This window comes from Anomaloglossus baeobatrachus, chromosome 2 (genome assembly GCF_048569485.1).
Source record: "Anomaloglossus baeobatrachus isolate aAnoBae1 chromosome 2, aAnoBae1.hap1, whole genome shotgun sequence".
Classification (NCBI taxonomy): Eukaryota; Metazoa; Chordata; class Amphibia; order Anura; family Aromobatidae; genus Anomaloglossus; species Anomaloglossus baeobatrachus.
Window position 1 is genome coordinate 747,830,787 of NC_134354.1, and position 26,325 is coordinate 747,857,111.

General features: G+C 46.7%; 1 protein-coding gene across 3 annotated transcripts in view; it reads right to left on the reverse strand.

Moving 5' to 3' along the window:
• Positions 1–26,325, reverse strand: part of DYNC2H1 (dynein cytoplasmic 2 heavy chain 1) — an 852,364-nt gene that overhangs the window by 360,385 nt on the left and 465,654 nt on the right. For all 3 annotated transcript variants that reach the window (XM_075337457.1, XM_075337458.1, XM_075337455.1), the window contains exons 64-65: positions 6,609–6,707; positions 1,692–1,815 (exon numbers count right to left, since the gene is read on the reverse strand). In XM_075337457.1, coding sequence (XP_075193572.1) covers positions 1,692–1,815; positions 6,609–6,707 — 223 coding nt within the window. The remainder of the gene's footprint in view (positions 1–1,691; positions 1,816–6,608; positions 6,708–26,325) is intronic.

The window sequence follows — 26,325 nt, forward strand, 5'->3', positions numbered from 1 at the left end:
AAACAGTATACCTCTCGGGACAGTTTCTGGAGGCTGTGGTGGCTGCTGCATGCAATGTGGATCGTAAACAGATCAAGCAACTGACAGAATCTATGGATGGTCGGCTGTTGAGTGTCATCATAAAGAAAGGTGGCTATATTGGTAACTAATTTTTTGGGGTTTTGTTTTTGCATGTCAGAAATTTCTAAATTTTGTGCAGTTATATTGGTTTACCTGGTGAAAATAAACAAGTGAGATGGGAATATATTTGGTTTTTATTAAGTTGCCTAATAATTCTGCACAATAATAGTTACCTGCAAAACATATATCCTGCTAAGATAGCCAAATCTAAAAAAAAACCCCACTCCAACTTCCAAAAATATTAAGCTTTGATATTTATGAGTCTTTTGGGTTGATTGAGAACATAGTTGTTGATCAATAATAAAAAAATCCTCTAAAATACAACTTGCCTAATAATTCTGCACGCGGTGTTCTTCTTTGCCCCAAAAACAGCACTAGGGCTTATTTTCGGGGGAGGGCTTATTCTCGGGGAAACATGGTTGGGCGAAAGTTTAACCTGCCCCCCCAAAAAAATGCAGATCCCCCTTCCCAGGATCTTCATACTTACCAGACCCCGGGCGTCTGCGTGGCTCCCACATCCTCCTGTGATCCGCGGTGGGCGCTCCCAGCAGGTATGCTGCACCCAGTCTTCCCTTCCTTGTGGCTGACACTCACACACATGAGATCGCACATAAAATTGCACGCGCACACACTCACCACATCCCATGATACCACTTTCTTCCAGCCAGCGGGGGACTCTTTGCTCTCTTCTCCTTGATGCATTCCATCACTGGGTGCTCCATGTAATCCACCCACAGGTCCTTGCACTCCACGTCACTGCGTCCCAGGTCCTTATGCCACCCAGAAGCAATCGAAATCGCTGGATGTGGTGGGTGTGCGATCTTGTGTGTGTGGGTGAGTGATCTGATATGTGTGTGTAAGCTGATGTATATGGGTGTGCTTTCCGCCACAGATCCTTCACGCGTTCCACTGCTCCTGGTCTGCGTCTGGCGAGTATGATTGCAGGGTCTTCTTTCTTCTCTCTTTTGGGGGTGTCTGCTTTCTATAATGAAGTGTCCTGCAGTATTCTTTGACTTTTTTAGCTGCATGGACACTTCAAAATTGAACAGCGACTAGGGCTTATTTTTGGGGTAGGTCTTTTTCGGGGAAACACGAACTACATATTGGGATAAGATCTTGGTGATGGGAATACCCCTTTAATTCACCTATCAACCTTGGTCTGCACTTTAGAGTCAATAGCCGAGCATATGGCCTCTGGATTAGTCAGATTGTAGACACTGTCCTTTCATACTGACCCATTCCACCACGTCTTAGTAATCAATTGGGCTCCCAAAGGTCAGATTGGGCAAGAAGCCACCCACATCTGTCCTGATATAACCCCTTTAAGGTTAGTTACTCATTGCCTGAGGGACAGTTTACCAAATAAAAAGAAAACAAAATGCAGTAGTGAGTTATAGTATTCTTCAATACATCTCGATCCAGACACACATCCTTCAGAGGCGGAGAGACAGATGTTGATGGCTTCAATAGACAATTGTTGTCATTAATCATCGGACACTTTCCAATTCACCCTATTTATCAGCGCCGGGTACAGGATGTGACAGAGAGATCTCATATTGCTGTGGACTTACCCTGAGCAATAAGATCTTTTCTAAGTAATGGATACAGCACCGGCTCCACTCCATCCATCTCCTGGATAATAAGTGTCTTGCCAAAGCGGACAGCCAGCTCAAGAGCCGTAATGAAGTTTGCATCCTGCGTGCACATAAAACACGACATAAGTTCCAGCTTTGTGATCTGGCGGCGGACAGTAAATTGCCGACATGCGTGAAAAAACCCCCAGCAGAACTGGCTGAAGCCGGGAAATGTGTGACAACCGGAGCGCTGATCACAGGCCGCTCAGCCGACGGATCAAAAAAATGCAGAAAAAACAGATTTCTAATTCTGGATAACTAAACGCTTATGTCGGCTGCTCTGTACGCGTCACCACGGAGGGGAACACTGCCAAATATCCCACTAAGCTCATTTATAAAGGATATCAGTCTGATACGGGAACGCTATTCTACTTTATGTATGGCTTCACTGCCGGTAACGTGCATCTCCTGTGCACATACAGCAGTTATAGGCTTTCTTATCTCCCCACTACATTCCCTAAGCCATTACATTTTTTGCATTACTTAATACTTTTTTATTTCTTTTCAAAATTTTATTATTTTTTTAACCATTTTTTTTATCATTTTTTTCAATTAAACTAATTTATGACTATTTAACTCATTTATTTTTCATTAAAGCATAACCATTGTTTTAATTTTAATTTCATAATTGAATAGTACTCATTAAAATAAGGAACTTTGTAATATATCTTATCAGACAAATCTGCATCTTTCTCTGCCGGAATTGATCAGTCATTATCAAAATTCTCAATTCTGAGGTAAAATCTGTTTTCAGTGAAGACTTTTCCATTACTTAGATATGAGATGGCAGGTGGTGCTGTTGAGATTTTATGGAAGAGCGAGAGTCAGAGGAAGGGAACTAGAGGCAGAGGGAGAGAGCTAGAGGCAGAGGGAGGAGCGAGAGGCAGAGGGAGGAGCGAGAGGCAGAGGGAGGGAACTGGAGGCAGAAAGAGGAGCGAGAGGCAGAAAGAGGAGCGAGAGGCAGAAAGAGGAGCGAGAGGCAGAAAGAGGAGCGAGAGGCAGAGGGAGAGAGCTAGAGGCAGAGGGAGGGAACTAGGGGCAGAGGAAGGGAACTAGAGGCAGAGGGAGGGAGCTAGAGGCAGAGGAAAAAAGCTAGGGGCAGAGGGAGAGAGCTAGAGGCAGAGGAAGGGAACTAGAGGCAGAGGGAGGAGCGAGAGGCAGAGGGAGGAGCGAGAGGCAGAGGGAGGAGCGAGAGGCAGAGGGAGGAGCGAGAGGCAGAGGGAGGAGCGAGAGGCAGAGGGAGGAGCGAGAGGCAGAGGGAGGAGCGAGAGGCAGAGGGAGGGAGCTAGAAGCAGAGGGAGGGAGCTAGAAGCAGAGGGAGAGGGATAGAGGCAGAGGGAGGGAGCTAGAGGCAGAGGGAGGGAGCTAGAGGCAGAGGGAGGGAGCTAGAGGCAGAGGGAGGGAGCTAGAGGCAGAGGGGGAGAGCTAGAGGCAGAGGGGGAGAGCTAGAGGCAGAGGGGGAGAGCTAGAGGCAGAGGGGGAGAGCTAGAGGCAGAGGGGGAGAGCTAGAGGCAGAGGGGGAGAGCTAGAGGCAGAGGGAGAGAGCTAGGGGCAGAGGGAGAGAGCTAGGGGCAGAGGGAGAGAGCTAGGGGCAGAGGGAGAGAGCTAGGGGCAGAGGGAGAGAGCTAAGGGCAGAGGGAGGGAGCTAGGGGCAGAGGGAGGGAGCTAGGGGCAGAGGGGGAGAGCTAGGGGCAGAGGGGGAGAGCTAGAGGCAGAGGGAGAGAGCTAGAGGCAGAGGGAGAGAGCTAGAGGCAGAGGAAGAGAGCTAGAGGCAGAGGAAGAGAGCTAGAGGCAGAGGAAGAGAGCTAGAGGCAGAGGAAGAGAGCTAGAGGCAGAGGAAGAGAGCTAGAGGCAGAGGGGGAGAGCTACAGGCAGAGGGAGGACGCTAGAGGCAGAGGGAGGGAGCTAGAGGCAGAGGGAGGGAGCTAGAGGCAGAGGGAGGGAGCTAGAGGCAGAGGAAGAGAGCTAGAGGCAGAGGGGGAGAGCTAGAGGGAGGGAGCTAGAGGCAGAGGGGGAGAGCTACAGGCAGAGGGAAGGAGCTAGAGGCAGAGGGGGAGAGCTACAGGCAGAGGGAGGACGCTAGAGGCAGAGGGAGGGAGCTAGAGGCAGAGGGAGGGAGCTAGAGGCAGAGAGCTAGAGGCAGAGGGGGAGAGCTAGGGGCAGAGGGAGGGAGCTAGGGGCAGAGGGAGAGAGCTAGGGGCAGAGGGAGGGAGCTAGGGGCAGAGGGGGAGAGCTAGGGGCAGAGGGGGAGAGCTAGAGGCAGAGGGGGAGAGCTAGAGGCAGAGGAAGAGAGCTAGAGGCAGAGGAAGAGAGCTAGAGGCAGAGGAAGAGATCTAGAGGCAGAGGAAGAGAGCTAGAGGCAGAGGAAGAGAGCTAGAGGCAGAGGAAGAGAGCTAGAGGCAGAGGAAGAGAGCTAGAGGCAGAGGGGGAGAGCTACAGGCAGAGGGAGGACGCTAGAGGCAGAGGGAGGGAGCTAGAGGCAGAGGGAGGGAGCTAGAGGCAGAGGGAGGGAGCTAGAGGCAGAGGAAGAGAGCTAGAGGCAGAGGGGGAGAGCTAGAGGGAGGGAGCTAGAGGCAGAGGGGGAGAGCTACAGGCAGAGGGAAGGAGCTAGAGGCAGAGGGAGAGAGCTAGAGGCAGAGGGGGAGAGCTACAGGCGGGGGGGGGAGCTAGAGGCAGAGGGAGGGAGCTAGAGGCAGAGGGAGGGAGCTAGAGGGAGAGGAAAAAAGCTAGGGGCAGAGGGAGAGAGCTAGAGGCAGAGGAAGGGAACTAGAGGCAGAGGGAGGGAGCTGGAGGCAGAGGGAGGAGCTAGAGGCAGAGGGAGGAGCTAGAGGCAGAGGGAGAGAGCTAGAGGCAGAGGGAGAAAGCTACGGGCAGAGGGAGAGAGCTAGGGGCAGAGGGAGAGAGCTAGGGGCAGAGGGAGAGAGCTAGGGGCAGAGGGAGAGAGCTAGGGGCAGAGGGAGAGAGCTAGGGGCAGAGGGAGGGAGCTAGGGGCAGAGGGAGGGATCTAGAGGCAGAGGGAGAGAGCTAGGGGCAGAGAGAGAAAGATAGGGGCAGAGGGAGAGAGAGGCAAAGGTAGGAGCGAGAGGCAGAGGAGGTACTAGAAGCAGTTGGAGGACCTAGAAGCCGAGCTCCCTCCTCCCTCTTCTAGCTCATAGAATCTCATTAGTCTGTCATCTATCTCCGTAACAGGAAAGTCTCCACCGAGTGCAGAATTTACCTCAGAATTGAGAATTTTTACAATGACTGATCAATTCTGGCAGAGAAAGAAGCAAATTTGTCTGATAAGCATCTTTGCTATATATTCTATTTTCATCTGTACTATTCGTTTATGAAATAAAAATTAAAACAACTTTTCCACTTTAAAGTTATGAATATATTTTTAAACTAATTCGCTGTATACTTTTGTTTATTTATTTTTTGTTTACCAAGTTAATTTATGAATTTATTCTTTTCAACTTCCACTGCGATGAAATAGTAATGGCTGCAGCTGAATAGCAGCCGTCTATTGGGTGACATAACAACAAATGATTGACAATAGTAAGAAAAAATTTAAGGGGTTGCTTTCTTTAAAAAATAAAAAATAATGTGTCACCGCACTCCTATTATGAAATATAAAAAAAAATAATCAATATATATTTTATCAAATGGTTTTCAATGTCCTGATAGCAGCCTCGTCTCCAGCAGCTCCATTTTATTTATTAATTAAATTGGTTGGCAGCCCCCTTCACACACAGCTAAGATAATAAGCCGATGCAGGGAATATTCTCTCTGGTCAAGCACAGGGCTGGCGGTGGAATCAAGAAAGGGAACCAACCAGCAGGATTTTCATATATAAAGTAAAGCCAGTGCTGAATGCTGAATGTAAGTATACCTTTTGTTCAGAGATTGGAGGTTTTATTACATAAATATTTGCAAGTAAAGATACAGAAATGCACTGCTATTTGATTGACAGGTGCAACAGGAAGGGAATATGTGGGTCGGGTCTTGCTATCTATTCCCACCCCTGCCTGTCTGAGTGGGAATTAATGTCTATGAAGGTGACAGGGGGAGGAAGGCGAGGCAGGCAGACAGGGGAGGGAATAGATAAGCAAGAGGCAACCCAGATATTCCCTTCCTGTTGCACCTGTCAATCATATGGCAGTGCATTGCTGGAACTTTACTTACAAATATGTCTGAAATAATACATCTAATCTCAGAACAAAAGCTCTGCTTACATTCAGTGTCCTAGAGCCGATATAGCATTGGATTTACTTTATATATGAAAATCCTCCTGGTTGGTTCCCTTTAAGTGGTAAGAATGAGAATTTCATCTCCATATCCTGAGAGCACACACTGAGGTTTTTGTCGTGCAATTTGTTGCCCAAATGTCTATCCTTATCCCAGCAAAGTCAATGAGAATTCTGAAGTGCTGTTCGCATGTTGCATCTTTTTTCCTTGAAGTATTGGGTGCCGAAAAAATCTGCAGCATGTGAATTGTTGGTGCGTTGTTTTGCCTTTCCAAGCCATTGATGTCACCAAAAACCGCATGTCATAAAAATGCACCAAAAAATGCACGGAAACTACCCACTTCCTCAAGCATGAGGTTTTTTTTGTGCATTTTTCTGCCACAAGGTGCGTTTTTTTGGTACCTAAAATTTCTACACCAAAAACTCAGGGTGCGCACATACCCTTAATACACAGGTACCGGCCCCAAACATTTACACCACAGTGAGAAGGGGCCGAGGCTTCATACGCAAAGTATCTGCAGCACCAAAAACGTCTGGATTCTATACAAAACACATAGGCTGCCATTTACAGAGTGCAAAACCAGACAAGGATTTGATCACAGGGACGTCTCCATCCATCCGGGATTACCTGCTGATTAATGACCTCCAGACGAGACTCCTTCAAATGTGCCTTCAACCATTCTGTGGCTTGAGAAGACGGATCAATCAAAAATGGACAGACCTGACTCTGGTGATAAAGCAGATATACATTTAGAGTAAATATATGTGTGTGTATACAGTGCTCAGCATAAATGAGTACACCCCATTTTAAGAGTAACATTTTAATCAATATCTCAATGAACACAGGAACAATTTCTAAAATTTTGACAGGACTGAGCTTCATAGAACAGTTTTTAAACCCACGACATGAAAGTAACATAATAACTTTGATTACAATATCATTAGTTTAACTCAAATTCGTTGATGGAAAAATGAGTACACCCCACATAAAAAACTACTACATCTAGAATTTTGTTTGACTGCCATTATTTTTTTAGGAAAGGACAGCACCAAGTCTTCTAGGCGATGAATGAACAAGTTGGCAAGATATTGCAACATGACAATGATCCAAAACACACGTGCTGTAATTTTGAAGAATAACATGGTGAATGTGATCAGTGGCCAAGTTTTTCCTGATCTAAACCCAACCGAAACACCTATGGGAAATTCTGAAGACACAAGTTGCCATCACTCTCCATCCATCATCCAGGCTCTAAACGAGGTTGTTCTTGAAGTGCACGTCTACGAAGGGCATGGAGCATCTTCTCTTCAATATAGAGCAGTACATCTGTAAATCCATGATACCATTAATGATATGTGGTCCCGACACCAGCAGCTCTTGTCCAGCCCCATGTTTCACTGTAAGGGGTATTTTGCACACTGCGACATCGGTAGCCGATGCTAGCGATGCCGAGCGCGATAGTACCCGCCCCTGTTGCACATGCGATATCTTGTGATAGCTGCCGTAGCGAACATTATCGCTACGGCAAGCTTCACACGCACTTACCTGCCCTCCTTTCTAAGGGGGCGGGTTGTGCGGCGTCACAGCGACATCACACGTCAGGCGGCCAATAGAAGCGGAGGGGCGGAGATGAGCGGGACGTAAACATCCCGCCCACCTCCTTCCTTCCGCATAGCCGGTGGAGGCAGGTAAGGAGAAGTTCCTCGCTCCTGCGGCTTCACACACAGCGATGTGTTCTGCCGCAGGAACGAGGAACAACATCATATCTCCTATTGGTGCGACATTATGAAAATGTCCGACGCTACACAGATCACCGATTTACAACGCTTTTGCGATCATTTATCGGTGCATCTAGGCTTTACACATTGCGACGTCGTTACAGGCGCCGGATGTACGTCACTTTCAATTTGCCCCCGACGACATCGCAGTAGCGATGTCGCAACGTGCAAAGTACCCCTAAGAGTGATGAGACCAAGATAAATGTTTTTGGAACAGATGGCTTCAAAGTGTATGGCATCGCAAAGGTGAGGGCACAAAGAAAACATTCAGGTGTCAACCTGGTTCTGCTGTGTCAATATGTGAGTCTGTATGAAAGCTGCTGGTGTCGGGGGCTACATATTATTAATGGCATCATGAATTCATAGATGTACCGCTCTAAACAGAGAAGAGGCTCCCATCACTCCATGTCCTGGGTAGACGTGCACTTTTCCAACATTACACTAATTGAAAACACACATCCGTTACATTTCTCAGGAAGAACAGGGTGAAAGTGATTCAGTGGCCAAGTGTCTCCTCATCTAAACCCAACTGAAAACCTATGGAGGATTCTGAAGAAACAAGTTGTCTTCACTCTCCATCCAGTAAAGTGTTCTTGAAGAATGAAAAAAACAAAAACAAATTGTCAGACGGAGTTTTGCACAGACTTCGCCGAGTGTCATGGTGGCATTGGACTCTGTTGAGACTGCAGATTCTGACACTCCGCCCAATGGTTTCTCTAGTGTCTAGGATCAACACAGGAAGACTTGGGCATCGACCTGCTGTGTGTTGATTCAATACCAGGCTAGCAAGAGTTAATATATGATGGTCTGCTTGCTCCCTTAATCACATGTTGTGGGGAGATCTAGAACATCTGCTTCCATCCTATTTATGCTGGTGGAATCAGTCTACCTAGGCCAGTTAGAAGTCATTCTATGTTGGTCTGTGAGTTGTGGTATCCCAGACTCTCTGGTGAAAGTTTGGTTTAGTGCTGCTTTTTGCTGGGTGCAGTTGTGGACTTTACCCCTGTTGTTTTGTACTTCCTTCCTGCTTTTGTGTTCCTCCTGAATCTTTTATGGTCATTTCCTGTGCGCGGTTTGACAGAGGTTTGTTTCTTCTCCCCTTTTCTGTCTTTATCTGTGGTTTCAGCACACTCCTGTCCCATCCCTGACTGGGGAGGAGGATTCAGATCAGGACTGGTAAGGCGCAGGGCCAGGAAGGAGACTCAGGCATTTCAACCATTAGGAGTATCCCTGAGGTAAGGGATAATGTAGGGTCCCCTACCTTGAAGGACAGCTTAGGAGCCACGGTTCCCCACTATCCCAAAGTCATTGTGACACATAGGTTGCAATATGTGACCAATTGTTCACTGCAAGGCTAGAATACTAGGCGCTGACCCTTAAAAATTATGGAGGTCCTACAAGATACTAGATGCAGTAGTTTTTGCTGTGGGGTGTATTCAATTTTGCATCAACTGATCTGAGTAAAACCTGAGATTTTGCAATGAAAATTATATTATTACCCCTACTATCATGGTAGGGGTTAAAAAAAAATGTTCTATGAAATTCAGTCTTTTGAAAATGTTGGAAATTGTTCTTCTGTTCAGTGAGATATTGATGAGAATCTTTCTTTTCAAAAGGGGTGTACTCATTTATGCTGAGCACTGCCTACACTCACAGAAGCAGAGATCAAAGGCAGATTATAATTGGAGGAAAGATAGATGAATGATAGATCGAGGATACAATTTTAGGTACTGATAAGCATTCTGGTCAATTCTCCACATGCAGCGCAGAGATAATTCTGCCTTAAAGCAGCTCTGTCAGCTGTCAACGTCTTATACATCCAGGAGTGACAGAGGAAGGGAACAATGCAGAATTGGGAGAAAAGAAGATGCAGAATTGGTATTTGTTTTTAAATATCAAAGTATGATTTTTTTTTTTCTTTTCTATAACCGGATTATCGGACACAGTGTATTCCGGTGTCCGGAGATGTGCGGTCCCGATGACCATACGACCCCACACAATGGAGACGCACCACAAAACCTCTTTACGTAATGTTGCGGTTTTCCGAAATATCCTAATAGTTTATGTTTGGTCAAATTTGTAACGTTTTACATTTGTCCCCCAATTACTATAATGTGGAAATGCATGTCAAGGCAGATCTGGGAGTAAATCTGACCCTACAAAGTAGCAGACAGTGCCGATGCGATGAAACCTTGTCCCACAGCTCCCAGCACCAACGAGGCTTTAACCGGATGTTTTTTTTAAAGTTCACTTAGTAATACAGGGACATATTACATAATATAACACAGAAGTCAAACCGGATCAGCACTGCACTTTTTTTGTCTGGCTGTGTATTTGTCTTGCTTGTAAAAGATATCTGATGCACGTTCCTGTATTTTAAAAATGTATTGTATTGTAATTTTTTCAGCTTTTGTGAGTTCCACATTTTGCTGATTGGTTTTAATGTTCATCTTCCTCCTTTTTTATGATGTATAATGCAGTGTGTGTGGCGGGGTGGGATTATATGATAGTTCTATAACATAATATGGAATAATACGATGCCCCAATTCATCAGTTCTAGGGGGTTTTTTTGGGGGGGTGTTGGGGGGGGTTTCTAGTTTTTTTTATCAAGTGACTTCAGTGTTTTTGCACCAAACTCTTCAAATATGCTCTTTTTTTCTTGACTATTATCTTTCTTAGGGTAGGTTTACACTTCCATTGTTTTGCATCAGTCACAATCCGTTGTGAGACTGATGCAATAGATGCGTTGCAGATAGTGGCACAACTGTGTGACTGATGCTACAAAAAATGATCCGTTGTTTTTTTTTTTCTTTAATGTTTTACCGGCGGCTGGCTTTTGTGAATGATCAGCTGATCATCCGGCGGCTGGCTATTGTGAATGATCAGCTGATCATCCAGCGGCTGGCTATTGTGAATGATCAGCTGATCATCCAGCGGCTGGCTATTGTGAATGATCAGCTGATCATCCAGCGGCTGGCTATTGTGAATGATCAGCTGATCATCCAGCGGCTGGCTATTGTGAATGATCAGCTGATCATCCGGCGGCTGGCTATTGTGAATGATCAGCTGATCATCCGGCGGCTGGCTATTGTGAATGATCAGCTGATCATCCAGCGGCTGGCTATTGTGAATGATCAGCTGATCATCCAGCGGCTGGCTATTGTGAATGATCAGCTGATCATCCAGCGGCTGGCTATTGTGAATGATCAGCTGATCATCCGGCGGCTGGCTATTGTGAACGATCAGCTGATCATCCAGCGGCTGGCTATTGTGAATGATCAGCTGATCATCCAGCGGCTGGCTATTGTGAATGATCAGCTGATCATCCGGCGGCTGGCTATTGTGAACGATCAGCTGATCATCCAGCGGCTGGCTATTGTGAATGATCAGCTGATCATCCAGCGGCTGGCTATTGTGAATGATCAGCTGATTGCTCGGCAGCTGGCTATTGTGAATGATCAGCTGATCATCCGGCGGCTGGCTATTGTGAATGATCAGCTGATCATCCGGCGGCTGGCTATTGTGAATGATCAGCTGATTGCTCGGCAGCTGGCTATTGTGAATGATCAGCTGATCATCCAGCGGCTGGCTATTGTGAATGATCAGCTGATCATCCGGCGGCTGGCTATTGTGAACGATCAGCTGATCATCCAGCAGCTGGCTATTGTGAATGATCAGCTGATCATCCAGCGGCTGGCTATTGTGAATGATCAGCTGATCATCCGGCGGCTGGCTATTGTGAACGATCAGCTGATCATCCAGCGGCTGGCTATTGTGAACGATCAGCTGATCATCCAGCGGCTGGCTATTGTGAATGATCAGCTGATCATCCGGCGGCTGGCTATTGTGAATGATCAGCTGATCATCCAGCGGCTGGCTATTGTGAATGATCAGCTGATCATCCAGCGGCTGGCTATTGTGAATGATCAGCTGATCATCCGGCGGCTGGCTATTGTGAATGATCAGCTGATCATCCAGCGGCTGGCTATTGTGAATGATCAGCTGATCATCCGGCGGCTGGCTATTGTGAATGATCAGCTGATCATCCAGCGGCTGGCTATTGTGAATGATCAGCTGATCGCTCGGCAGCTGGCTATTGTGAATGATCAGCCGATTGCTCGGCAGCTGGCTATTGTGAGTTATCAGCTGATTGCTCGGCAGCTGGCTATTGTGAATGATCAGCTGATCGCTCGGCAGCTGGCTATTGTGAATGATCAGCTGATCGCTCGGCAGCTGGCTATTGTGAATGATCATTGTTCACAAAAGCCAGCTGCCGGGTGATCAGCTGATCGTTCTCAGAAGCCGGCGCCCGGGCAATCAGCTGATCATTCCGGCCGCTGGAACTGAATTTTCAGTCAATCATGTTTTTTTACTGTGCGGATGCTCAGAGTAAAAAACCGATCCGCCGCACACAAAAAACATTACATTCAGCGTTGCTCCCGACTGATGGTCAGTCAGTAAACGACTCATTGTCACGCGGCAGATGCAACGCAGGGTCATCAGTCACAATGCGTCCCTAATAGAAGTCTATGAGGGAAAAACGGATTTCTGCAAAATATTTTGCAGGATACCGTAATTCCTCAAGGCGATGCATTGTGACTGATACAAAACAACATAAATGTGAACTTAGCCTTAGCGCTTCTATAGAGCAAAAAGTCTAATTACTAGTGTTGAGTGAGCACTCCCATGCGCGGGTGCTCTGCACTCATGACAAGCAGTTGGATGCTCAGATGGTCGTTACTCGTGTACCAGAATATAATGGAACTCAAAGGGGAACACGAGTATTTTCCTGGAAGATTGCCAGGAAAATGCTTAAGTTCCCCATTGATTTTCATTACACTCAGGTACACGAGTCGAGCCCATCTGAGCATCCAACTGCTTGTCATGAGTGAAGAGCACCCGCGCATGGGAGTGCTCACTCATTACTAGCGATCCTCTAAAATCTTATGTGTTCATCTTCAAAAGGTGCAAAAATAAATGTAGACAGATTTCGTACTCTGCTAGAGTACCGGAGTAAAACTGAGTGAAAACATTGCGACATTTCCAGAAAAGCCCCCACAAGTTATAAATGAGGCTAAAACATCTGAATAAGGAAAAATCACTGTCGAGCAAAAATGAAGAGACAAACTCAAGCAAAGTTCTGTGGACGTCGGCCGCAGAATAGAAGACCTTCCTGCCATGGAGGAGTGGACTGGATGCTGCAGAGCACTATAGCAGCACTGCCGCCCCATTTATTCTCTATGGGACTGTTGGAAAGCGCTCTATTCTGCCCCCTGCAGTCCTATAGAGAAGGAGAGGAGGTTTACAAGCACGGTCTCTGCAGAGCTGTAATAATAGATTGTGCGGGTTCCTCCGGTCAGACTCCAGCCATCAATATGTTATCGATGAAGGGTAACTTTTAGCCTGGGTGCAATCTACTTAAAATTCTTAAAGGGGTTTTCTTGCTAATGGCACTTGGCTAGCTGATAAATGTATTATGTGTGACATTCCCACTGCTGGAATCACTAGAATAGAGGTCCAAGGGCCCCTGCACCTGCTCACTAAGCAATACCAGTAAGGATGCGTTAGTGTGGAGCAGCTCCATTGAATGTCTATGGCTCTTATGGAGGCCCTCATGACCAGCGGAGTGATCACTATTAGATGGAGTGTATTACTCTTAAAAGGGACTCTCACCAGGTTTTTGCCACCTAATCTGAGAGCAGCATAATGTAGGGGCAGAGATCCTGATTCCAGTGATGTGTCACTTACTGGGCTGCAAAGTGTAGTTTTGATAATATCACTGTTAATCAACAGTAGATTATCAGTTGGCCTCGGTTCCACTTGTGTTTTGCATAGTCAAGCGCAATTTGATAAAACATTGAATTGCACTCGCACCAGAGCAAAACTATGGGGCAGTGTCCATCTGCGATTGATTCATGCCATATTGGCATGAGGAAATAATCACAGCATGCTATGATTGTCTGCGAGTCTCGGCTCACACGAACCCATACAAGTCTATGGGAGCGTGTGAAAAATCGCACTGCACTCACATGTCATCCGACCACAGTGCGATATACGCAGAGACAGGCTGCAGAGATGGAGAGAAAGTGCTCCCTTCCCTCTCTTCCGCACCTGTGATCCGATTACAAGATTGGATCACAGTCGCATGACCCTCGGCTGATGCTCGCAGCAGAGGGTCATTAGTATATCAAATGGAAAAAATAGGGGGTTGGGACTCAGCACCAACTCCAAAAAATAAAATCAGAAACTTCATTTGGTTATTTTAAAAATTGATATTACAAAAGGTTCCATGAAAAACGTCATAGGGCTTAGGCTCTGTGCGCACTAGGCCGTTTTGCCCGCGGATTTACCCGCGGATTTGCTGCGGAAATTTCTTGAGAAATGTCTGCAATCTTTGTGCAGACATTTCCCAGCAAATCCTATGAGAAAAAAAATTAGCTGTGCGCACTTGTGCGGATTTTTCTCAAGAAATTTCCTTGAGAAAATTTTCTCGAGAAACTTTCTTGAGAAAATGAGCATGTCCATTATTTTCCGCAGGTACCTGCGGTATACCCCCGGAATTTCACTCCATTCACTGTAATGTAATCGCGAAATTCCGGGGGTATACCGCAGGTAGCAAATGATGTGCGGTATACCCACGGTATAGCCGCGATTTACCTGCGGTAATGCTCATCGCTGCCTGCGGTTTTGCAGGAAGCGATGTCATTATGCCAGGAAGAGGAAGCGGAGCAGAGTAAACACAGACGTCACACTGCCTGGACGCCGCACAGAAGCGCTTCCGTGCGACCTCCAGGTGCCCGTGCAGTCTGTGTCCTGCTCCAGCCCCGCGGCTGCCTGCACTGCAGGGTGTCAGTGTCTGCCCGCAGTGTCAGCAGCCTGTCACGCTGCAGTGCTGGGAGCCGCGGGGATGACGATCGCTGCTGTCAGGAGGTGAGATCATTACCTGCTGTGACGATCTCCTGCCTCCTGACGTCACCGCGGTCACTGCTGTCTATGCCCGTCTCGCGAGCGGCCCGAGACTGTCACTAGCGGTGACGTCACAGGCTCTCGCGATACTTCTGACAACGCGGCGGGCATAGAAGTCAGTGACAGCGCTGACGTCAGCAGTACAGGAGATGATCACAGAAGGTAATGATCTCATCTATGCTCCTGATGGCAGCGCTCGTCATCCCCTGCAGTGACCTGGGCTGGCCTATTGATGTTAGCTCAGGTCACTGCACTGCTCTCCCTGCCAATGGGGAACATTCTGTTCTTCATTGACTGGGACAGCGACTATGGTATGGATCGCCGTGCCCCCCCTTATTGGATTACGCCGGACGTGGAATTGATTGTGCTCTTTTCAATAAATTGGTTAAAGAGGGAATGTTTTGGGGAGTGTTTTTTCAAATAAAACTTTTTTTGTTGTCTATTTTTTATTTCTTACTGACTGGGTTGGTGATGTCGGGTATCTGATAGACGCCTGACCTCACCAACCCCAGGGCTTGATGCCAGGTGACATTACACATCTGGCATCAACCCCATATATTACCTCGTTTGCCAACACACCAGGGCGCGGGATGAGCTGGGGCGAAGCGCCAGGATTGGCACGTCTAATGTATGCGCCACTTCTGGGGCGGCTGCGGCCTGCTATTTTTAGGCTGGGGAGTGTCCAATAACAGTGGACCTCCCTAGTCTGAGAATACCAGACCACAGCTGTCTGCTTTACCTTGGCTGGTGATCCAATTTGGGGGGGACCCCACGTTTTTTGTTTTAAATTATTTATTTAATGTAAAATAACAGCGTGGGGTGCCCTCTATTTTGGATTACCAGCTAAGGTGAAGCTGCCAGCTGTGGTTTGAAGGCTGCAGCCGTCTGCTTTATCCTAGCTGGCTACAAAAGATGTGGGGACCTCACGTCGTTTTTTTTTTAATTATTTATTTATTTTATGGCTAAATACAAGGCTAAGCACCCTTTAGTGCCACATGAAAGTCACTAAAGAGTGCCAGCTTAGAAAATGCAGGGAGGTGGGACATTATATAGGTCTTTCTCATCTATCTATCTATCTATCTATCTATGGCCCGTTTCACACGTCAGTGAAAAACACTGACGTTTTTCACTGGCGTGTAAAACACGCACATGTCCCTCCGTGTGCCGTCAATTACGGCACACGTAGGTTGTCTAAGTGCAATCCGGGCTCCGTTCTCCGTGGCCCGTGATTGCACTTAGAAATCAACTCACCTGTGCCCGCTCCCGCTGTCCATGGTGCTGATCGCTCCCGCGGTGCAGCATCCGGCCGGCGCTGACCCCCGCAGCAGCTGCTTCCGGGTCGGCTGTGTCGTGCATCATGAATATGCGCGACAGTAATGAGTCGGTTCAGAAGCAGCAGACTGCACGGGCTGCAGAGAGCGCCGCTAAAGCCGGGTGAGTAAAAATGTTTTTTATTTTAAAAGCATGTTTTTTTCTGGCATGTGTTTCACGGATCACACCACTGCGTGGTCCGTGGGACATCAGTGATGCCAGAAAAAAATGGACATGTCTCCGTGCGGCAATCACGCACACGCGGGTACGCCGCACGGAGACACGTGCAGTGAAAAATCACTGACGTGTGAGCATTCATTATAATGGGTCTGCGTATGTCAGTGATTGTGGTACGTTTAAAAAAAAGCACAAACGTACCAGAATCACTGACGTGTGAAACAGGCCTATCTATCTATTCATCTATCCATCTTTCACTCTATCCATTATCTGTCTATCGATTATCTATATTATTTATTGCAAAATCGCAGGGACCAACCTGCGGTAAATCCGCGGTAAAACCGCGGTAAATTCGCGGCAAATCCGCATGTGTTTTTCCCGCAGGTGCGGAAATCTTCAACTCCCAGAAGTTTCTCAAGAAATTTTCTTGAGAAAAATCACTTTTCTAGTGCGCACAGAGCCTTAGGACGTTTTTCATGGAACCTTTTGTAATATGAATTTTTAAAATAACCAAATAAAGTTTCTGATTTTATTTTTTGGAATTGGTGCTGAGTCCCAACCCCCTTCTTTTTTCTATTTGATCTTGTATTACGGACCTGCCTGTACGGTGGACTGCGAGCATCCAGTTGGAATCTGGAAAGCACATATACGGGTGAGCTGAAAAGTTTTTTTTCTTCTCATTAGTATATCGCTTCCAATGCTCTCACATCGGAAGCTGTGTGCAAGTGGAACCGAGGCCTTAGGCTGCTTACACACATCCGTTTTTTCCTGTGCAGCACAATCCGGCGCTTTGCAGAAAAACCGCAACCGTTTGGTTTTTTTTGCCGCCGGTTGCGTTTTTTTTGCATAGACTTTCATTAGTGCCGGATTGTGCGGCATGGGCTTGCGTTCGGTCCGGTTTTTGCCGCATGTGGCAGATTTAGCTGATGCGGCGGCCGGATGGAACGTTGCCTGGCACGTTTTTTGGTCCGGCAAAAAAAAACGCATCGCGCCACATCCGGCCAATGCGGTGCGATTTGCAATGCATGCCTATGGGCACCGCATGCGGCGTCCTGCGGCAAACACCGCATCCGGTCGCCGCATGTGGTTTTTTCCATTGCGCATGCTCAGTAGCCTGCCTCAAGCGGCAAAAAACGGACGGGCCGCATGTCAAAAACTTATGCAAAGGATGCGATTTTGTCGCCGCATCCGTTGCATAGGTTTTAGAGCCGGATGTGACTGAACTTGAAAGGGTTCAGAGGCGGGCTACTAAAATAATAAATGGAGTGGGTGCATTACAATACACGGAAAAGTTATCAAAATTAGGTCTATTTACTCTAGAAAAGAGAAGACTTAGGGGAGACCTAATAAATATGTACAAATATATCAGAGGGCCATATAGAGATCCCTCCCATGATCTGTTTGTACCAAGGACTATGACAAGAACAAGGGGGCATTCTCTACGATTGGAGATGAGAAAATTCCTACATCAGCATAGAAGAGGGTTCCTCACGGTAAGAGCAGTGAGGCTCTGGAACTCTCTTCCTGAGGAAGTGGTGATGGCCAACTCACTGAATGAATTTAAGAGAGGAATGGATGCTTTTCTTGATAGCAAAAGTATAGAAGGTTATAAATAGCATAATCTTACAGGTAGATAGAAGAGCAACCAAGATTATTAGAGGAATGGGTGGGCTGCAATACCAAGACAGGTTATTAAACTTGGGGTTATTTAGTTTGGAAAAACAAAGGATTAGGGGGGATCTAAATCACAATGTATAAACATATGAGGGGACAGTACAGAGACCTTTCCAAAGATCTCTTTACACCTAGGCCTGCGACTGGAACACGGGGGCATCCGCTACGTCTTGAGGAAAGAAGGTTTAATCATAATCACAGACGAGGATTCTTTACTGTACGAGCAGTGAGACTATGGAGCTCTCTGCCGCATGATGTTGTAATGAGTGATTCACTACTAACATTTAAGCAGAGCCTGGACGCCTTTCTTGAAAAATTTAATATTACCAGTTATGTATATTAGATTTTATGACAGGGTATTGATCCAGGGAACTAGTCTGATTGCCGGATGTGGAGTCAGGAAGGAATTTTTTCCCCATTGGAACTTGTTTGCCACATTGGGGTTTTTTTTGCCTTCCTCTGGATCAACATGTTAGGCTACGGGTTGAACTAGATGGACTTAGAGTCTCCCTTCAACCTTAAAAACTATGAAACTATGATACTATGAGGAAGCAGCCTTAGAACTCTACTTGAAGTTCTGTATAACTGCTAGATCTGCAGCAGAGAAAACATTGATTTTATCAAAATGACAGCAAACAGCTCAGTAAGTGACACATTGTAGGAATCAGGGTCTCTGCCCTTACATTATGCAGCTCTCAGATGGGGGAGCAAAAACCTGGTGACAAATTCCCTTTAATAAAACAGATCTCAGCTCCTGCAGAACCCAGTTTCCAAAAGTTAAGGAAGAGATCCATGTTCAATACCTTCATGCGTTTTATGAACAAAAACTGTATCAGTTGAGGTGTTTACTAAGATGTTCTGCAGCAGCGGTTTACACAGAATAAACTAGAAGTGATGTGAGAAAGCCTTTGACAAGTGTCTAAGCATTTTGGCTCGTCTCTACATAATATTTGTATAAAGACACGATGAAAGAGCATAATAGGAGATCAGAAAGAAAATGTTGTGAAGTTATACCAAAATCCGCACCATATTATTAATACAAACAGTGCTAATAAAAGATCTATGTAACCCCAGAAGACAATCATCACTGTGTAGCCATGATTTGCACAAGTCTGCCGTTGTAATATAAGATGTGTACTTTCTTTTCTCTGTATGTGAGGACGCTTACAATACACACATGTGATAATCTGCTGTGAGTAAGGTGGATCCAGTGTCCCAGGCGCTGATCACTGATTTACCAGTGACCGCGACCAAAATCCTCGAGAACAGAAGTGTGGGATGACTGTCTCCTCAAATAGCGAGTAAGACGCCTTCTATAGGGTGCGGGGCCAGGACTGGTGCAAATCACTCATCTACCGCTAATTTCACAACGAGGTTTTCAGGCTTGTGGTTATGGCTGGATTCACACACAGCACTTTGTCGCTTTTTCAATAGTTATTTGTCATAAAAAATAATGAGGTCAGATATTCCAAGTCTGTAGAATTTGCTTTTATTTTTTGTGGCATCTTTTCCTGCAATCCTCTCGTTTACAAAATGTCTCATTTTTTTTTTCGTGCACAATATTTTTTCCACACGCTCCAGCAGCAAATAGGAAAAACATTTTTCCAATTAATTAAAATTGGCGGTGTAAAGACGTGGAGGGATTAATATCAGTAATTTTAATGTCCTGGGTAGAATAGAGAAGTAAGAGAGCTATTGCTAGGGTTTCTCTAAAATATACAGCAATATAGAGCATCACAGCACACTCATTAAAGGGGCAGTCCATGTTTGTCATGAACGTCTGCAGTCAATCTATGTGACCCTACAATTGCTTCAAGGTCATGTGATTAATCACATGACCAGAAAGGTCCGTGAGCTAGTCGGGTAGGTCGCTGCCTCTCCCGCTCTGCACTGATCGCATATATTTGTGTGCGGTAGGAGGAGTGATTGACAATGACCCTCTGTCAACAGAATCCTTGATCACAGAAAGCGGTCTCTAGACTAAAAACACACTCTTTAACAAGATTGATTTCTTGCTAAAAAGTGTGTCCTAAAATAAAAAAAAAAAATTAAAAATAAAAAAAATATATATTTTTTTTTTTTTTAAAGGGAACCTGACAAGTCCCATATGCGTTCTAACCTGCAAGGGTGATGTGTGGCCTAGAAACCCCTTCCTACCCATCCCTGTGTTATAATTTTGTGTAAGATGAATGTATAAAAAAATGTTTTATTACTTACGTGTTCCCTATGTAAATAGGAGAGGGTCTAGTCGCTTCTCCCCGTGGGGGTGATACTATGGATTTACATGAGCGACGTCACCATTACCAGCTAGAAATCCCGCACGTGCGTGCTTCTCATTCGGCAGCCTTCTTAGCCAGGTGCACCTTCCAAATATATCCTCTCCGTTTGGTCTTTGGTTCCGCAGTGTACTTGAGCCAGGTTAGAGGTTCCGGTCATGCGCAGAGCTCGTCTAAAGCCAGCAAGCAATCACCCGACACAGCGCATGACCGGAACCTCTAACCTGGCTCAAGTACACTGCGGAACCAAAGACCAAACGGAGAGGATATATTTGGAAGGTGCACCTGGCTAAGAAGGCTGCCGAATGAGAAGCACGCACGTGCGGGATTTCTAGCCGGTAACAGTGGCGTCGCGCATGTAAAACCATAGTATCACACCCACGGGGAGAAGCGACTAGACCCTCTCCTATTTACATAGGTAACACGTAAGTAATAAAACAAATTTTTATAAGTTCATTTTACACAATATTACAACACAGGGATGGGTAGGAAGGGGTTTCTAGACCACACATCACCCTGCTTGTATATTAGAACGCATATGGGACCTGACAGGCTCCCTATAATGTGTGTGTCCAGGTACATAACAAACATTTTGTGATACAGTCAACATTGTCATTTTTCCAACAATGGTGCTGTGTGAAGAACTGACTGTTTTAGCCGTACTGTTTCGAGGCATATACAACTTTTTAATTTAAATTTTTAGGTGAGGAAAACGCAGTTAAAAAAAAAAATAAATAAAATGAATTAATTAATTAATTAATTTAAAAAAAAAAAGTAAATCTGGTGATTCAATTATTTTGGCGTTACAGTGTTTTCCTTATGAGGTAAATGGTTTAACATTTCCATAGATTGTAGTTTAGCCGTTGTGCCAATATCAAATATGGTTTGGTTTATTTTTATATCACAGTCACAATCCGCTGTACGTGGTGCGAGCTCAGCTCCGGCCACTACTCCATACACAGGCACCCGACGTGGGACATGCACGTACAAAAGGTAGGATCTGGAAATTATTATTTTTTAGGAATTTTTCTATACTTCAAAAATGGCAGAAAAAAGGGCATAATTTTAAATTTCTTAAAATAAAAAAGCCACAATAATATTTCTAAAATAAACTGGGTTTTTTTTTTTTGCATTTTTTGCTAAAGTATTTAAAAAAATGCTTACAAAATAGTGTGTGTGAAGGAGCCCTAGATAATAGAGAGGCCAATAGAGGAGTAAACCAAAAACTTCAGAACAGGAGAGAAGGGAGGAACGCCGGGGGGGTTTTCATTCTTACCGATGGCTTCAAAGAACAGATCTAACTCGGTGAAGACAATGGCGAAAGGTAATTGTGTAAATGGAAAATACAGAAAACTGGTCAAAACATTAGACATAAAAAAGAAGTTCATGATAAGATTATTATCTATGGCTTTATCTGTGAGATGTCGTCTATTAGAGACCATAAACACTAGGGATCTTTCTGTGGATCCCACAGATAATGTTCCATAGTGTCAGTTAGAACTGGTCACAAACACATATAACTGTTCTATCCACCTGTAGATGTGACAGGTGCCGTATAGTTTAGTTTAAGAGTAACTGCACTTTCTGAAAACTTCTCACGTGTCAGATGTTTTCATTATTGGGGGTCCGGGTGCTGAAACACCCAATGACGCTAAAGTGATGGTGTGCATGTGCTCAGCGAAGAGCTCCAAGACTGAAGAAGAGCTCAGGAGATGTCCACCTTAGATAAGCAACTCTGCTCCCACGTAGGGAGTCTTAAGGCCGCTTTACACACTACGATATCGCTAAAGCAATCTCGTTGGGGTCACGGAATTTGTGACGCACATCCGGCCGCTTTAGCGATGTTGTTGTGTGTGACACCTATGAGCGATTTGAAATCGTCGCAAAAACGTTCAAAATCGCTCATCAGTGACATGCCCCCCAATTCCCAATTATCGTTGCTCCGTGTACGATGTAGTTCGTCGTTCCTGTGGCAGCACACATCGCTATGTGTGACACTGCAGGAACGAGGAACCTCACCTTACCTGCGGCCGCCCGCAATGAGGAAGGAAGGAGGTGGGCGGGATGTTACGTCCCGCTCATCTCCGCCCCTCCGCTTTGAGTGGGCAGCCGCTTAGTGCCGTCGCTGTGACACCGAACAAACCGCCCCCTTAGAAAGGAGGCGGTTCGCCGGTCACAGCGATGTCACTAGGCAGGTAAGTAGTGTGACGGGTCCGTGAAATTTTGTGCGCCACGGGCAGCGATTTGTCTGTCACACAAACGATGGGGGTGGGTACGCACGCTAGCGATATCAGTAACGATATCGCAGCGTGTAAAGCGGCCCTTAGCCTCTTGACCCTGATCAACCGAAAATTTTTGCAAATCACTTTGCCATGTCAAAAGTATTCTGAAAACAAGGTCACACTTTAAATAAAAAAAAAAAAAAAAGTAAAGTTTCCAAGGACAGATATATTGACGTCTGTCCTTGACTTTTTGGCTTCATGCTGACCTAAGAAACCTACAACACAGATAAAAAAGTAAGGAACACAGCTCACCAGTGCAAGCAATGGAAATGGTTTTGCAGACATTAATCCAATTTTACCCACAATATGAGGGGGGGGAAGGGGTAACTTTGATAGATCATGTCTCCAACGTGGCGGCAGTGTTAAACGCCACCAGATTGGATACTACTATGAAAGTTTTTTTTTTTTTTAATGGGGCTGTAAGAGTGCAAAGTATGAAACTGGCAGAAAATGTCACCAAAAACAATGGCTTCATGTTAATGGAACTGTTAGGCTATGTGCGCACTGGGAAATGGAATTTTCTTGAGAAAATTCCGCATGCTCTCAAAGATTACCGCACCCGCGGTAAAAAACAGCGGGAAACCGCACCCGAAAACCGCATGCTGTTTGCCGCGGTTTGCTGCCGTTTTACCGCGGTATTATTCGCGGTATTGCCGCGGTTTTGCCGCGTGCGGGTTGGGATGTGCTTTATTGCATTCAATGCAATAAAGCACATTGAAAAGAAAAAAAAAAAAAAAAGTCATTTAATTCTGAGATAGTAGATAGATAGACAGAAGAATAGATAGAGGGATAGATAGATAGACAGACAGAGGGATAGATAGATAGATGACAGATCGCTGCATTTCCCACGGTCGGCAGTGAGTTCACATTACCGGCCGTGGGAAGAAGGGAATTTTGTTTACTTACCGTAAATTCCTTTTCTTCTAGCTCCTATTGGGAGACCCAGACAATTGGGTGTATAGCTTCTGCCTCCGGAGGCCACACAAAGTATTACACTTTAAAAAGTGTAACCCCTCCCCTCTGCTATACACCCTCCCGTGCATCACGGGCTCATCAGTTTTGGTGCCAAAGCAGGAAGGAGGAAACTTATAAATTGGTCTAAGGTAAATTCAATCCGAAGGATGTTCGGAGAACTGAAACCATGAACCAAAAGAACAATTCAACATGAACAACATGTGTACACAAAAGAACAACAGCCCGAAGGGAACAGGGGCGGGTGCTGGGTCTCCCAATAGGAGCTAGAAGAAAAGGAATTTACGGTAAGTAAACAAAATTCCCTTCTTCTTTGTCGCTCCATTGGGAGACCCAGACAATTGGGATGTCCAAAAGCAATCCCTGGGTGGGTAAAAGAATACCTCGATAAAAAGAGCCGAAAAACGGCCCCCTCTTACAGGTGGGCAACTGCCGCCTGAAGGAGTCGCCTACCTAGGCTGGCATCTGCCGAATCATCGGCATGCACCTGATAGTGTTTCGTGAAAGTGTGCAGACTCGACCAGGTAGCTGCCTGACACACCTGCTGAGCCGTAGCCTGGTGTCGCAATGCCCAGGACACCGACGGCTCTGGTAGAATGGGCCTTCAGCCCTGCAGGAATCGGAAGCCTAAAAGAACGGTAGGCTTCAAGAATCTGTTCCTTGATCCACCGAGCCAAGGTTGACTTGAAAACCTGAAATCCCTTACTCTGGCCCGCGATAAGGACAAGAGCGCATCAGACCGGCGCAGGGGCGCCGTGCGAGAAATGTAGAGCCGGAGTGCTCTCACCAGATCTAATAAATGCAAATCCTTTTCAAATTGGTGAACTGGATGCGGACCCAAAGAGGGTAAGACGATATCCTGATTGAGATGAAACGGGGATACCTTAGGGAGAAAGTCCGGGACCGGACGTAGAACCACCCTATCCTGGTGAAACACCAGGAAGGGGGCTTTGCATGACAGCGCTGCTAGCTGAGACACTCTTCTGAGTGATGTGACTGCCACTAGGAAGGCCACCCTTTGCGAAAGGCGAGATAGAGAGATCCCGCATCGGCTCGAAAAGTGGCTTCTGAAGAGTCGTCAGCACCCTGTTAAGATCCGAGGGTGTTAACGGACGCTTGTAAGGTGGGACCGGAAAGCGCCGATACTTGTCCCTTGAGAGAGCCGAGAGACAAGCCCTTGTCCATTCCGGATTGAAGGAAAGAAAGAAAAGTGGGCAAGGCAAACGGCCAGGGAGTAAAACCCTGATCAGAGCACCAGGATAAGAAGATCCTCCAAGTCCTGTGATAGATCTTGGCGGACGTTGGTTTCCTGGCCTGTCTCATAGTGGCAATGACATCTGGAGATATCCCTGATGACGCTAGGAGCCAGGACTCAATGGCCACACAGTCAGGTTTAGAGCCGTAGAATTCAGAAGGAAATATGGCCCTTAAGGCAGCAAGTCTGGTCGGTCTGGGAGAGTCCACGGTTGACCCACCGTGAGGTGCCACAGATCCGGGTACCACGATCACCTCGGCCAGTCTGGAGCAACGAGGATGGCGCGGCGACAGTCTGACCTGATCTTGCGTAACACTCTGGGCAGTAGTGCCAGAGGAGGAAATACATAAGGCAGTCGAAACTGCGACCAGTCGTGAACAAGCGCGTCTGCCGCCAGAGCTCTGTGATCCTTGGACCGAGCCATGAATGCCGGGACTTTGTTGTAGTGCCGAGACGCCATTAGATCGACGTCCGGCGTTCCCCAGCGGCAACAGATCTCTAGAAACACGTGCGGGTGAAGAGACCATTCCCCTGCGTCCATGCCCTGGCGACTGAGAAAATCTGCTTCCCAGTTTTCTACGCCCGGGATGTGAACTGCGGAGATGTTGGAGGCTGTGGCTTCCGCCCACAGACGAATCTGCCGAACTGCTCGGAAGGCTTGACGACTGCGTGTGCCGCCCTGGTGGTTGATGTACGCAACCGCCTTGGCGTTGTCCGACTGAATTCGGATCTGCCTGCCCTCCAGCCACCGCTGGAACACCTTTAGGGCTAGATCCACTGCCCTTATCTCCAGAACATTGATCTGAAGGGAGGACTCTGTCGGAGTCCAGGTTCCCTGAGCCGAGTGATGGAGGAAGACCGCTCCCCACCCTGACAGACTCGCGTCCGTCGTGACCACAGCCCCGGCTGGGGGCCGGAAGGATTTTTCCTTCGCCCAGGAAGTGGAAAGAAGACACCACTGAAGAGAGGTTTTGCTGCAAGGGAAAGAGAGACGTTCTTGTCTAGGGACGTCGACCTCCTGTCCCATTTGCGGTGTCCGATAGAATCGGACGCAGACGAAACTGCGCAAGGGAACTGCCTCCCTTGCTGCCACCATCTTCCTGAGAAAGTGCATGAGGCGCCTCAAGGTGTGACTGGGCCCGAAGGAGAGATTGCATCCCTGTCTGTAGTGAACGCTGACTATGCAGCGGAAGCTTCACTATCGCTGAGAGAGTATGAAACTCCATCCCGAGGTAAGTCAGTGATTGGGTCGGTGTCAGTTTTGACCTTGGAATTTTGATGATCCACCCGAACCCCTGGAGAGTCTCCAGAGCAATGGTCAGGTTGTGTTGACATGCCACCCAGGAGGGTGTCTTGACTAGAAGATCGTCTAGGTAAGTGATCACCGAGTGGCCCTGAGAGTGTAGGACCGCCACCACTGCTGCCATGACCTTGGTGAAGACCCGTGGGGCTGTCGCCAGGCCGAATGGCAGTGCCACGAACTGAAGGTGTTCGTCCCTGATGGCGAAACGCAGAAAGCGTTGAAGCTCGGGAGCGATCGGCACATGGAGATAAGCATCCTTGATGTCAATTGATGCTAGGAAGTCTCCTTGTGACATCGAGGCTTCAGAGTGTTCACCGCCTGAAAAAGTGCATCGGCTCGCTCGGGGGGCG